The 12,298-nt window shown below is 46.7% G+C and overlaps 9 protein-coding genes across 9 annotated transcripts; 5 read left to right on the top strand and 4 right to left on the bottom strand.

Annotated features, from left to right (window-relative positions):
• Nucleotides 1–484: 484 nt before the first annotated feature.
• Nucleotides 485–1,114, top strand: KLTH0G05676g (uncharacterized protein; the record flags this gene model as incomplete). The annotated part of the gene is made up of 1 exon (XM_002555238.1): nt 485–1,114. One exon carries the CDS (start codon nt 485–487, stop codon nt 1,112–1,114), a length of 630 nt encoding a protein of 209 aa, XP_002555284.1.
• Nucleotides 1,115–1,327: 213 nt separating this feature from the next.
• KLTH0G05654g (KLTH0G05654p) lies at nt 1,328–2,162 on the top strand (the record flags this gene model as incomplete). The annotated part of the gene is made up of 2 exons (XM_002555237.1): nt 1,328–1,405; nt 1,482–2,162. The coding sequence occupies 2 exons, from the start codon at nt 1,328–1,330 to the stop codon at nt 2,160–2,162; spliced, it is 759 nt and encodes a 252-aa protein (XP_002555283.1).
• A 198-nt stretch (nt 2,163–2,360) lies between these two features.
• Nucleotides 2,361–4,586, top strand: JIP4 (Jip4p; the record flags this gene model as incomplete). Its single annotated transcript, XM_002555236.1, has 1 exon — nt 2,361–4,586. The coding sequence occupies one exon, from the start codon at nt 2,361–2,363 to the stop codon at nt 4,584–4,586; it is 2,226 nt and encodes a 741-aa protein (XP_002555282.1).
• A 176-nt stretch (nt 4,587–4,762) lies between these two features.
• PRP3 (U4/U6-U5 snRNP complex subunit PRP3) lies at nt 4,763–6,031 on the top strand (the record flags this gene model as incomplete). Its single annotated transcript, XM_002555235.1, has 1 exon — nt 4,763–6,031. One exon carries the CDS (start codon nt 4,763–4,765, stop codon nt 6,029–6,031), a length of 1,269 nt encoding a protein of 422 aa, XP_002555281.1.
• Nucleotides 6,032–6,110: 79 nt separating this feature from the next.
• Nucleotides 6,111–6,428, bottom strand: HSP10 (Hsp10p; the record flags this gene model as incomplete). The annotated part of the gene is made up of 1 exon (XM_002555234.1): nt 6,111–6,428. The coding sequence occupies one exon, from the start codon at nt 6,426–6,428 to the stop codon at nt 6,111–6,113; it is 318 nt and encodes a 105-aa protein (XP_002555280.1).
• A 690-nt stretch (nt 6,429–7,118) lies between these two features.
• Nucleotides 7,119–7,610, top strand: MCO10 (Mco10p; the record flags this gene model as incomplete). The annotated part of the gene is made up of 2 exons (XM_002555233.1): nt 7,119–7,192; nt 7,421–7,610. 2 exons carry the CDS (start codon nt 7,119–7,121, stop codon nt 7,608–7,610), a joined length of 264 nt encoding a protein of 87 aa, XP_002555279.1.
• A 79-nt stretch (nt 7,611–7,689) lies between these two features.
• SFM1 (protein-arginine N-methyltransferase SFM1) lies at nt 7,690–8,328 on the bottom strand (the record flags this gene model as incomplete). The annotated part of the gene is made up of 1 exon (XM_002555232.1): nt 7,690–8,328. The coding sequence occupies one exon, from the start codon at nt 8,326–8,328 to the stop codon at nt 7,690–7,692; it is 639 nt and encodes a 212-aa protein (XP_002555278.1).
• A 108-nt stretch (nt 8,329–8,436) lies between these two features.
• On the bottom strand, nt 8,437–10,416 carry DDL1 (putative carboxylic ester hydrolase; the record flags this gene model as incomplete). Its single annotated transcript, XM_002555231.1, has 1 exon — nt 8,437–10,416. The coding sequence occupies one exon, from the start codon at nt 10,414–10,416 to the stop codon at nt 8,437–8,439; it is 1,980 nt and encodes a 659-aa protein (XP_002555277.1).
• Nucleotides 10,417–10,549: 133 nt separating this feature from the next.
• AHC1 (Ahc1p) lies at nt 10,550–12,289 on the bottom strand (the record flags this gene model as incomplete). The annotated part of the gene is made up of 1 exon (XM_002555230.1): nt 10,550–12,289. The coding sequence occupies one exon, from the start codon at nt 12,287–12,289 to the stop codon at nt 10,550–10,552; it is 1,740 nt and encodes a 579-aa protein (XP_002555276.1).
• Nucleotides 12,290–12,298: the final 9 nt, after the last annotated feature.

Raw genomic sequence — 12,298 nt, 5'->3', positions numbered from 1 at the left:
AGCGTTTTGGTGATGTACTCCAGTTCTCCATATGGGCGGCCGCAATCATGCAGCTCAATTGAACCTTGTGTGTTACCGCAGCCCTTCAATCTTCGTTGCACAAATTTCAGCATGGTAAGTTCCTTGGGAGGAACCACCCTTCCCAGCTCTAGATAGCTCAAGCAGCGGTTTGTTAGCTGCTGGCTTTTGCGCTAGCTTTTATCTACATGGAAAGCGGACTCGAGGCTGCGCATTTAAAGTTGAATAGCACAGCATTCGTCAGTTTGAAATCCGCCAGCTGTTTCACGGTGTCTCTGGGCTCCTGTTGTAAGTCTGGTGGTTCTCTAGACTCGCTTCTCTTTGTCTTCTGGCCCTTTTTTTGCCTCTCGCCCAACAACACCTTCAAACTGGAAAAAGTTCTACTAATTTAAGGAACGATCTCCGAAGAGATGGCTTAATACATTTCACACTTGCGCAGACACCTCATTCGCACTTGTCTATAAAAATGGTTTCGGGATCCTCGCCTGAGGGCATTGTGGCCCACATGAACAAGTCGCACAAAATCGCGCTTGAAGACTACCTGTTTGCATATGGCCACGTCCGTATGGATGAGAAGATCGCACATGTAAGACTCGAGTCCATCAGCCTGACGCATATGACTATACTATTCAACCACTTCGATGTTGAGTTCGAGATAGAGAAGGTTATCCTATTTGAACCACCGCTGAAGGAGTGGTCTGAGGCCCGTCCGCGTCTTGCTGAAATGGCCAAGGCTGCGGCTAAGAAACGCGGCTATTCACACGTTCAGGTCAACGAAATGAGCTACCCCAACAGTTTAGTGGACTACGTGATAGTGCTTTTCGTCTTCTTTCCTCTGGCATGCTACATGCGTCGCGACCTACTGAACTACGTCCCATTTGTTGGACCCTATTTTGACAACGACGCCCTGCTTTTAGGTATCCAATTAGCAGCATTCGCTATTCACTTTTTGGAGTGCATCTTCCTCCTGAAACCTAAGCTTGACTTCTACAGAGTGCCAACGGATTTCCTCATTGAATGGTACCTCTTTGGCATGCTGGAAGGGTATGGCCCCGTCAGGAGATTTGACGAGCTGGCAAAGGGAAAGGTGCATTAAACCAGATTTCCCAGCATGGTTTTAGGTTCTGTATTTGCTAAGTAAATTCTAGAAAAGAAGCGGATAGTTCTTCACTTGTTTCAAGGGCAAACTTTAACCATAGTAGAGAAACTTGATCAACATTTTTCATAGTTAGCTTTCACCACTTATGTAACAAAAACCACAGATACGGTGTAAAGGTTAAGATAATAATCGATCTGTAGCACATTTCGTATGCTCGGGGTAGAATGCTTGAAACAATGGGCAACATCTATATGGCAATATATCCTGTCCATTTTTTATCAAAAAGAGGTATGAATTAAGGCATCAGCGGGTCCATGGGACATCTCGGCGATGAGTTTATGAACTAACGAACTAACTCCACCAGCTAAACATTGTGATTGTGGGACTTCAAAACTCCGGGAAGACGTCTTTGACAACAGTTCTACTGGGTAGGCCTTTCGAACAGGACACAATCCCAACATTAGGGATGCGTATGGAACAATTTAGTCTGGGGCTCAACGTTGTCCGTATATTCGACCTCGCAGGGCAACATCGCTTTCACCATATCTGGAAGAGGTACTTTGAAAGAGCGGACCTAATAATCTACGTTATAGACTTGTCGGACTTAACTAACTGGCAAGAGTGCAAACGCACATTACATCAGGTCATTGTGGATACTAACCGCGACGGCATACCCATGTTGATCCTAGGGAATAAGATTGACCTTATAAATATACCAGATATTTCCAAAGGCGTGAATGATCGCAAGAATCAAAAAAGGAGCGCCGCGGACTTGAGCGCTATCGAGCAGTGGAAGTACATGGCCCCCCTGCTAAGGAATTACGAATTTGAAGATATTCCGACCTACCAGCTTGAAGATTCGAATCTTTACGTACTCAAGAACGTTGAGACTTTGTCTAAAGAGCTAGGGATTGATCTAAAGAACGGCATTCTTTACATGCCCGAATCTCAAATTTATCTCGATAGGGATCTGGCCGTTTTTACCATAAGTTGCAAAGACGGGGAGTACGTTCAGGATGTACTGAATTGGGTTAACCAGCTTTGATAGAAGGATACTTTGGAGCATATATCTCCGAGAGCTTTTTGTTTTGTTGTCACGTTACCTGTGTAACCTTCGCGACATAATAATAAGATAGGTAATATAACAAAATAGAATTGAGCTTCTTTATACCGGAGGATCACTTTCAGGCGAAGGTGCGCTGAGACGGAAGGCCCTGTTCAAATTAACGACATCAGCACCTTTATGACTGATTTCGATGAGAAAAATAGCAAGCCAAGTGATGCGGGTGGAAGCCGGAAGAACAAGTCGTCTGGTAAGTCCGAGGGGATTGAGGCGAGGGATAATTTAAAGGTCCCAAATAAGGATTCTGGTGCCTCTCTGTTTTTAAGCAGTGTTTCCTTCGACACCGTACCTTTACTTGCAGGAGTCGCGTGCGAGGAATCGCACGAGCCGTGTTGCAATGATCACTCTTTGGACTATACTGAGGACGAATTCTACGATAACGAAAGCACGGTCGATTTTGCGCATCACTATGATGGGGGTGATCGACTAGTGGTACCTTTCACACGATTCAGTGGCTCCCAGCTCAGAGGTCAATCTAACGCATCGATATCTATGATCAATTCAACTGTCGACGGTTTGGATGGGATATATGTCGGGAAAGATGGTAAAATCACAAGAACAGACTACCCAACTCGGCCCACAATCGTCAATGACGCAATAGTAATAAACAGAGCGCATAAAGATTGGCCGGCATTGTGGTCAACAAGAAGACAACAGATTGAGCAGAGGGTCCATTCTCCCGCTGCCCATTTTGTCTTCCCCGAAATATTATTTCCCTCTGAAAAGCCGACTGCATTGTCCGCATCTGATGGCTATACGCCTCTTTCCAAGGAGGAGAAAAGAAAGGCTCTCGTCATTAGCAAGAAGGTTGGTTTTCCGAATTCCCCAAGAACCTTACTTTGTCATATTAGTGGCCGTAAGCATACTTGGACACCTTTGGACTGGCTCCTCAAGAAATTCTCACATGATGTTGACCATTTAGTGATTATTGCAAACATCCCGAAAATGTCTAATCACCGATCGCGATCAAGGTCACGATCAAGGTCCGCAGCGCCACGAAGCGAATCTGCAGATGGACCACGCGACAAAACTCAGCACAAACATGAACATTGGCTGGAGTGGGCCTCGGGCTACGATGCCGCTGTGATAAAAGAGACGCTTAACGATATCTTAAGATATGTGACTACTATATTGCCAAAAAATCGCGCAGTCAAAGTCACAGTTGAAATTGTTATTGGCAGAATTCAGAAAATAGTTACAGACGCTATCAACGTTTACAGTCCTGATCTCATCGTTATGAGCTCTCTGAGATACAAGCCAAATGAGAGCATCGTTAAATGGAGATCAAGAAAAACGATCGATAGGTTTTGTCAAACATGCCCTGTTCCTATTGTTCTTGTACCTGTGCGAAAGATGAAAGATCTTGAAGATGAAATCTTGAACGAGTTACGTGTTATGAAGGGTTTTTCAAAGGTCGGTGAGAAAGAGGGCGTACAAATCCAGAATCCTGCCCGTGGCGACAAAGATATCTCACAAGAAAGTCAGAAATTTCAGCCGCCTGAGACAGCCTCTAAACAGTCCAGTTCTCAGAGTCTTTCAGATGATGAGCGAAGTGATACTGAGTCTATGAATTCTTCGATAGCAAGTAGCGGGGTAACAGACTCACGCTTGCAGAGGAAGTTAGCAGACTTCAGAAAAAATGCTCAAAACGAGATTGACAAAATCGAGCGTAATCCACATTTAGACCACGATCAAAAGCTAATATCAAAAGTCGACGCAATCACTGAGTCGTCACTACGGTTCACAAACCGTTTGGACGAAATGAATTATAGTACAGAATCATTTGCTGAACTTAAAAGGGTTTTCACTGGAGACGGTAAGCCACAAACTGGAGGACATAGGAAATCAATGCTTGATGTTTTAGGACCATCTGAAAAGGTGAAGAAAATCAAAACTCCTTCAATCAAAGTCGAAGAGAGCACTTCACCATCCAGGAAATCGCAAATAAAGTTTGCTCCTGAGGTGAAATCAAGGGACGGCAGAGACCGCATCTTCCCTCCAGATTCAAGGCCCATCGAGCGAACCTTGTCCTACGACTTAGCTTTGCGGCCGGAGTCCTCTCAGGGGACAAGTAGCTCTTCGAGAGACATGGACTTGCGAAAAGTGCGAAGTGCCAGCGGCCTCAAGCCTACCAAATCTGCCGGTTCATCGAGCAGCGATTACTTAAAGAAAAAGTCGAAAGGGTTCTTTTCCTTCTTCAAGGTGCCTGAAAGCAACTCCAACAGCCCTGCTAGCAGTGCGGTTTCCAGCAGAAGGAGCAGCGTTGGTAGCGAGAGCAGTGGAATAGTGGTGGGCACCCCGCACAAGAAAAAAAGATCACGCTTTTTTGGATTTGTAAAACCGTAGCACCAGACTGGCGCATCGTAAGTGGCATTTCGAAGTCATCTCTTTTTGCGTTGTCTTCTCTTTCTCTATTTCTCTAGCTGTCTATAGTCTTCATTCTTCAAAATCTAATACTTTATCAGTTAAAGTGGCATAATTTCATTAGCCTTGTCAAATTAAGCCGCTCTGACGCATCTATCATGAGAGCGAGGAAAGAAAAGGGCAATTCGAGTTCGCGAGATGGCAACTCGGCTAGGTTTGGGGCTGGTTTGGATATCGACATCCATCCTGCTTTGCTTTCCGAGAATCTTAACCTTATAAAGCATCGCGACAACCCGTACTTGTCGCGCGAGAGGTTCGACACGGTCGCCTCGAAGGTTTCTAAAAGGTACTCAAGAGGGCTTAAGTTCCGCACGCCCGGTGTTCTGGCGAAAGAGCTAGATGAAAAACGGGCATGGCTCGCAAAAGAGCGCGAGCTCCAAAAAGAGCAGGACAATCTTCGAAAGGCTAAGGTTCGTGCCGGTGAGCTTCCAGATGAGTCCATTGGTGAACAGAACTACTTAATCACGGATGTGCCTCAGATAGAGTGGTGGGATGCAATTTACGTGCAGAGCCCTGAAGACTGGACAATTAAAACAAAATACTCCAAAAGTTATGGTACAATGGATGAGGATTCTGATGATGAACAAGACTCCGAATCAGAATCACCTAGTGTCCGATATGTGCAACATCCTGTGCCTGTACAAGCTGCAGAGCATGCACCATCAAAACCCAAAATATACCTTGTGAAAAGAGAGCAAAAGAAGATACGCCGCAATAGGAGGAAGCTACTCCAAGAAGAGCATGAGCAGAAGATCAAACTGGGACTGGAGCCTAAGCCTGCCCCAAAGGTCAAGCTCAGCAATATGATGAGTGTTTACCAAAATAATGAAAATATTACTGATCCTACGAGTTGGGAGCAGACCGTAAAAGCGCAAGCAGAGGAAAGACATCAAAAGCATGTAGAGACAAACATCAGACGTCATTACGAGGCCAAAGAGCAGAAAAAAGAGAAGGCACAGGAAGCACCACCCGCTCAGGCTGAGTTGCATTGCCGGGTATTTCGCTTCAGCAGTCTGCGTAATCCAAAAATTAGGTTCAAGCTTGCCAAGAATAGCCGACAGCTAGGTCTAAGAGGTGTTTGCCTCAGGGTCGGAGACGGAGCCGGCATTATTGTTGTCATCGGAAGTGAAAAGAACTGCCGTTTTTACTCAAAATTGGTCCTACAGCGGATAGACTGGACGCAGTCTTACGTGGACAAAGACTCGCAACAGTTTGTGGATTGCAGTGGGGATGAAGCGGAGCTATTGTGGGAGGGAGTTGTCAAGGACACCCGTTTTCGGGGGTGGTTCATGAAGGAATGCCGAGACGAGTCAGAATTGCAAGCTGTGCTCAGCCAGTTTGACGCCGACTGGCTGTTACGGGTTTGACACATAAGCTTTGGAGGTGACTTTAATATTTACAGGTACGTACGTGCGGAGCGCGTGCGCGCGGAAGGATTTGTCTAACTTACTCGTTGAGCTTAGCTAGGATTTCGCTGTCTCTGAATAGAATGACCTCTTCGTCGTCCTTGAGCTTGATGCTGGAACCACCGAATTGAGGAATGAGTACGTTGTCACCAGGCTGGACCTGAGGGGTGACCTTGTTTCCGTTAGAGTCCGTGAACCCGGGTCCGACGGCCAACACTGTAGCCTGGTTCAGTTTCTGCACATTTTTCTCAGGCAAGTAGAGACCAGAGGCGGTCTTGGCCTCGGCCTTAACTCTTTGGACCAGAACACGGTCTAGCAGAGGAACAATCGACTTGGCGGACTTGATGAGAGTGGACATAGCTTAATTAATTGGGGGGGCGGGGAACGGAAATAGAAAGGCTCAATTGGGCTCTAAGGGACTAGAACAGGTGCTCTTAAGAAACTTTGCCTGGCTTTTGAACTGGCGTAGCTTGGATCATGAAATGAATATTTATGTGCTTCTACTGGAAGACTTCACTAATAATCATGCCCGGGAAATTATCAATTTACCCGGACTTGACTATGACTAGAATATTCGAAGGACCGGGTAACACAGATAAGCACAAGCTCCCGCTATAAGGCGCTGAAGCTGACCAAGGGACCCACTGCGCTAAACAAGTGGATATGCGTCCTGTTCGGTACCGTCGCACCTCGAATACTGGTTATAGTAATATATCACTTTTTACGTATCTCACTAGTCTGCCATGACCGGTCTTGGTATTCGGTGTGGCGAGCAAAGGTCTTAAGCATTCAATTCATTGTGGCTAGCTCAATCATTTCTTTGAAACCCCGCCCTCTCTAAACACGCGCTTAAGCGAGCTAGACGCTGCTATCTCTTTCGTCAATAGTGACTATTCATTAATTGGGCCAAGAGAATATGAGCGTCTCACATCCATGGATATGATACCTTACCGGGTATGTGATCTCCACGATAACTTACACTTATTTAAAGCGAGACAATCCGTTAGAAAGAATCCTGTTGGTAAATACGACACTCGGCATCGGTCACATGCTTGTTCCCAAGAGGATACTGCTTGCGTCCGCAATTAAACCAGCGCAAGGCGACGAAGTGGAGCGATGTTTGTGAGTGACTCTTGAGGGTGTTCCCACATTCAAAATAACTCGGACACATTGCGATGGGTTCTCAAATCGCGATGAATTCGTTTTTTCTCACTGTACACGGTAATTATTTCGCACCTTTTAACAACTCTGAAGGACCAATCCCCTATAGCGCATCTCACACTAAGGAATCGCCGGCTCTTACAACACTAACGCCACCTCAATGGGATCTGCTTACACCATCTTCGGTAGAACTATTCAGCCACATGTTCTGGCTATCGCCACTATCGCCAGTACTGTCGGCGTTGCTGCGTACTCTATGAGTGGATCGAAAGCGGAAGCTGCACCTCAGCCCGCTTCGGCGATGAGCACTCAAGAGTCGGGAGGCCTAGACGTGGAAAAGTTGATTGACAACTACCTCAAGCAAAGCGAGAAGAATTAAGTTGTTTGCCCTCGTTCGCGCAGACCTCTAAGCTTCTGATACATAATGAAATAATATATTCTATCCCACATAGCCTAACTTACAGCAAGTCGTCGAGACTCTGTTCGGAGTCCTTTTTAATGAGCTCCAACATCCCCTGCGGTAGGATTGGCTTGCCCTCGCCATCCAAAACGTACCTGAAAGGCATTTCTGTGGCCTCGTTCTTATTGAACCTGAATTCCGGGTAGTCGATGAACTTGATGTCTTCGAAGCGTGTTTGACGCTCAATGATTATCTGCGTAGTTCTGATAGCAGTATCGGTTGTCATCTGCTTATCGCCTAGCCTTTTTCCGACGAGGAGGTTTGGGTAGGCGTTCATGAGCTCCTTTGTACGGTCTCTTGGTGGGTGGTCCCCTAGAATGCCGCCAAACACAAAGTAGTCGTATGTCTGCGCGTCGGAGGGCTCAAGATCGGTTTTAGCGCGAGGGTCCAGCAGACACACCCGCTGCTCCTTCAGCTTTGGGAGCTCAGGAAAAACCTCATTGATTTCTGTTAAAGGACGGGTTGTCCACTGCAGGCCCATTTCACGGAGCTTCAGGGGTATGTCTGACTCCTTTGTTCCCTCTGGCAGCGACGATAGAATCAGATTAGACGCACCCAAGTCTCTTATAATTTGAGCGTACTCCAGGGTCACCCACTCACTGAAACCTTGTTCCATGTGCTCGATAATGTACTTCATGATGGACTCGGTGCTAGGAGATAAATGCAGAGCTTGCTAGCTTTCTTTCCAACCTTGATGTTTTAGCTCATCGCATGGAGCTCGACAACCAATCTCATTGACAATATTTTAGTCGGTTTGTACGGCAGAGCGCTTCTGCACGGCGAGATCGGTTTCGACTCTCCGGTGCTTGGAAAGCACCTGCTTCAGAATGAAAGCCGCCAGGTCCATCTCTTCAAAATAACTTACGTGAGCTTTGATCGCTGAAATCAGATCAACCTCTAGGAAGTTTGGTAAGAAAGAATAATCGACTCTGCCTGTGTAGTTTAATTTGTTTAGCATTTTGATTTGACGGTCTGTCATTTTGGTGGTAGAACCCTCTTTAGTAGGATCGCTGCTGATCAGAGATCCGCCGATTTCAAGAACTTTGGCCGCGATGTCGTTACTGCTCCAGTGAGGAACGTAAGTCGGTTGAAAATTTGCAAAGCACCTGTCCACTAAAGGTTCAACTCTGTATGCTACTGGATCGCACATGTGGTAGATGTTAAAATAGTTATGGCATTTCAGTTCCTCAAACTTTCCCCGCGAGTTTTTTTGCTGTCCGATCCTGGTTTTCTGAATTAGCTTGAATACGCCTACTGGTGATCCAATGGAAAAGAAGTTGTGAACCTCGAAATCTAATGGATAACGGTCTTGGTTTGCAAGGATGTCAAAAAGCAAGAGGCTTCCGAGAGAGTGGCCCATAATGTGCACTTGACCATCGAAGTTGGGATTGCGTGATCGATACAAGCGGTAAACATGGTTCAGTTGGCTGGTGACCTCCTTCATTATTCTGTGTTTGTAATGAGGCTCCCCATATAAGAGGAGATCCAATACAACATCACCGAGAATTTTTCGTAGGGGTCTAACGCCATCGGGGGTTATGTCATTTAGGGTCGGGAGGCTCGGATCTTCTGAGTTGAACTCAGCATCATCAGTATTGAATCCTATTTTATTTCTCCACGTGATGGGTAGTACCTGAGTGCGGCAGTTCTCCTGCCAGTCTTCAAATCCTTTATCCTTGCTCTTGTTTTTCAGTTGGTCGCTCTGATGATACATTTTCTTTAAGTTGCTCCTTAATACATTCACGGTGTGGGCAAAGTTAACGTATTGATATTTCTTGCCTAAGTTTTGGCCTATCCCGTGTATGCAGAAAACTAAGTGATCAACATCACGATGGTTTGAACGCCACGTCTTTTTGGACTCATTCTCTCTAGCGTAGTCAGCTTCTATCTCTTGTTCCATTACTTTGTTGGCATCTTCACTTTTCGAAGAGAATGGGTTGAGCCCTGAGAGTGAGCCAAGAAGCTGCCAATTTATGAGGTCAGTAACCTTACCCAAACTCCTGGTGGTTTCCTTAACTTCTGCGTCTACATTACCTTTGACAGCCTCGCCAATGGAGCACTCTGAATCCGCACCCCTTACAACTTTGTAGGCACCGAACTGTACGGCCTGTGCCATGTTGCTCCTCAGCCAGTTCAGCTGAAGTTTACCACCGTAAAGATCTGGAAGTATAAATGCAGTCTTTTCGTCAGCATAAAGCACCATCTTCCCTTCCTTGTGTTTGGAGGAAAGAGCGAAGACATCACGGTATTGACGTTCTTTACCTCCTTGACACCCAGGGGGATTGTTTTTGTCGGCCAATAGCTCTTGGCGATACTTTTCAAGCTCAGTGGTAAGGTCGTTCCTAAGTGGTTTATGGTCGGAATTGAACCATATACCGCGCCTGACTTCGTAAACCGGGCCTTCCCAAAATGCAGGTTTGATCTCTCTCTTGCTTAAGTTGACCTCGAACAAATAGTCTTCGTTCACCGGAACCGCCTGGTAATTCGGCGAGCGCTTGCTTTCTTCGGCGCCCATCAGTTGATTCATGCGCTCTAGCCGCATGGAGTCGTTCCTTGAGAATGGCAGGAACTTGCATGGTTCTTTATCGCCAATTGCGTACTTGGGCTCGAATGGCTTGCGAATAGGCAAGTCAGTGGCATAGAACCAGCGCACGTTAGACCCCTCCGGCTTCGTGCTCACATAACGACAGCTTCTGTAAACCCCGCATAACAACCTCTTCTGCATGAGATGAGCTTAGTCGCCCTTTATAAGCGTCAGTGGAGTTCGAAATATAATTTCTTGAAATCTGTAAGAAGCAGGACAGGATATAAATCCGTGATAAATGGTAAAGAAGGATAATTCGTCTCAATTTCATTATTTATTCGTATCTACTGTGGCCCCTGAGCTTCGACTTAGCACGCAAATTGTAGTGTGACGACCGCTTATCGCGTTCAGGAATGTTCATCAATGCAATGGCATCAGGACGCACTTTTTTCTCTGCCGGCTTGTGCCTCTTCTTTGCGTCCATCTCTGGTGAAGAGCTTCTCTTCCTTTCGTTGGTATTTTCTGGACTAGAGCGTGCGGCAAAAGAGCTCTTGGTACTACTCCTGGAGCTGGAGCGCGGCCCTTGTAGATCTTTGGCATCTGGATCATCAGATTCGAAATTGGCCTCACTTTCGGATTGCTGTTTCAGGATCGCGTCCAGGTCTCTCTGAGCCTCACTTACATAGTCGACAATGTCCTTGAAGTCATCTCTGTTGTATAGCTTTTTTAAATGCTTAGTAGACTTCTTTGCCGCTTTCGAGGGGGAATGCGTAGCGAGATACTTAGACTTAGGCGACAACTCTCTTGTGCTGTTTTTGCGGTCTGAATTGGTATTTGCGCTCGCCCCTGCCTGAGGATTTAGAATGTTCGGAAGGTAATCGTTGGAGGGGTCAAGATGAAGCTCTTTGAACTGTTGCATAACCTCTGGCGGCTGGAGGGTCTTGGGTAGGACGTGCTGATTATTCAGAACCGCGAGCGGTTGACTGGAGTAGGTCTTCGCGTGTTTTAGCCGAACATGATTGACAATCCCTTGCGCAGACGTGAAGCCACTACGCTCACAAAATGAGCATGCAATTATAACCAAAATTCCATCGGGCCGTTTGAAGATAGGCTCATTCTTTTCATTAGATCCAACAACTCCGCTGTTGCTGGTGAGGCAGGTGCTGCTATAGTTTCTCCTATGGTGTTGGTTAAGGAGCGGCGGACGCGCCAAGTCGAATTCGTTCCCCGACGAACCTGCTGCCGGCGGCTGATCGCCTTTGTTCGGCTGCTTCCCACCGGTTAACCGCATGTCCATGGTACCGTTGTTTGCGGGTCGCAGTCGCGACTGGTATGCATTGGTAATGTTATGCGAGCTCTTGCTGCGCGTGTGGTAAAAGTAGTTGCCTTGACTAGCGTTGGACGATGGAGCCTCGCCGAAAAGGAAACCAAATGATATGTTTGTTGGGCTTTGAGATGCTTCAGCCTCTTTTTTGTTCAGAAAATTGTCCCTGCTACGCTGGTAAAGCTCCTCCTGGTGCTGATTAACCTTTTCTAATAGATCTTTGTCCTTGTGCATGTGCTCGAGAACCTTCATCTGGGCTTCAACGCGGCCTAGCTCTGTGTCGATTTCATTATGCTCGTTGTTACTGAGCATTATATGCAGATTCAGCAAATCGAGAATCTCGCGTTTAGCCGTTTCATATTTCAAGCGTTCTGACTCCTCGCTTTCGTGGTGTACGCTACCCACTATAGACTCTGGCCGCTCCTCGCTCTCGTCCACCAACGAAAGCTCGTGTGGCGACTTTGGCGTTGCCACCTGATAGTAACTGGGTGGCGGATGGCCTGTTCGGTTGCCCACATCCTGGTTGTCCATGAACAAGACTTGCGGAGCATCTGCGGGTTCTTCTCCCACGTCCTGCTCCGTAGACCTCATATCTACGCTGGACGACCTAGGCTGACCTCTACTCCGTAAATTAGGTATCGCCATTACGCCTGGGAGCTCCGTTGTGTGTTCATGGGAGATGATCGATGCTGTACGGCGCAGCTTCATCAACTTCCTATACATAAATTTAAGGTGGCGTCTGATACTCATGATGTGATA

This window comes from Lachancea thermotolerans, assembly GCF_000142805.1.
Source record: "Lachancea thermotolerans CBS 6340 chromosome G complete sequence".
NCBI classification, from domain to species: Eukaryota; Fungi; Ascomycota; class Saccharomycetes; order Saccharomycetales; family Saccharomycetaceae; genus Lachancea; species Lachancea thermotolerans.
Note: the sequence above shows the minus strand (reverse complement) of the source record. Positions and strands in the feature narration are given on the sequence as shown.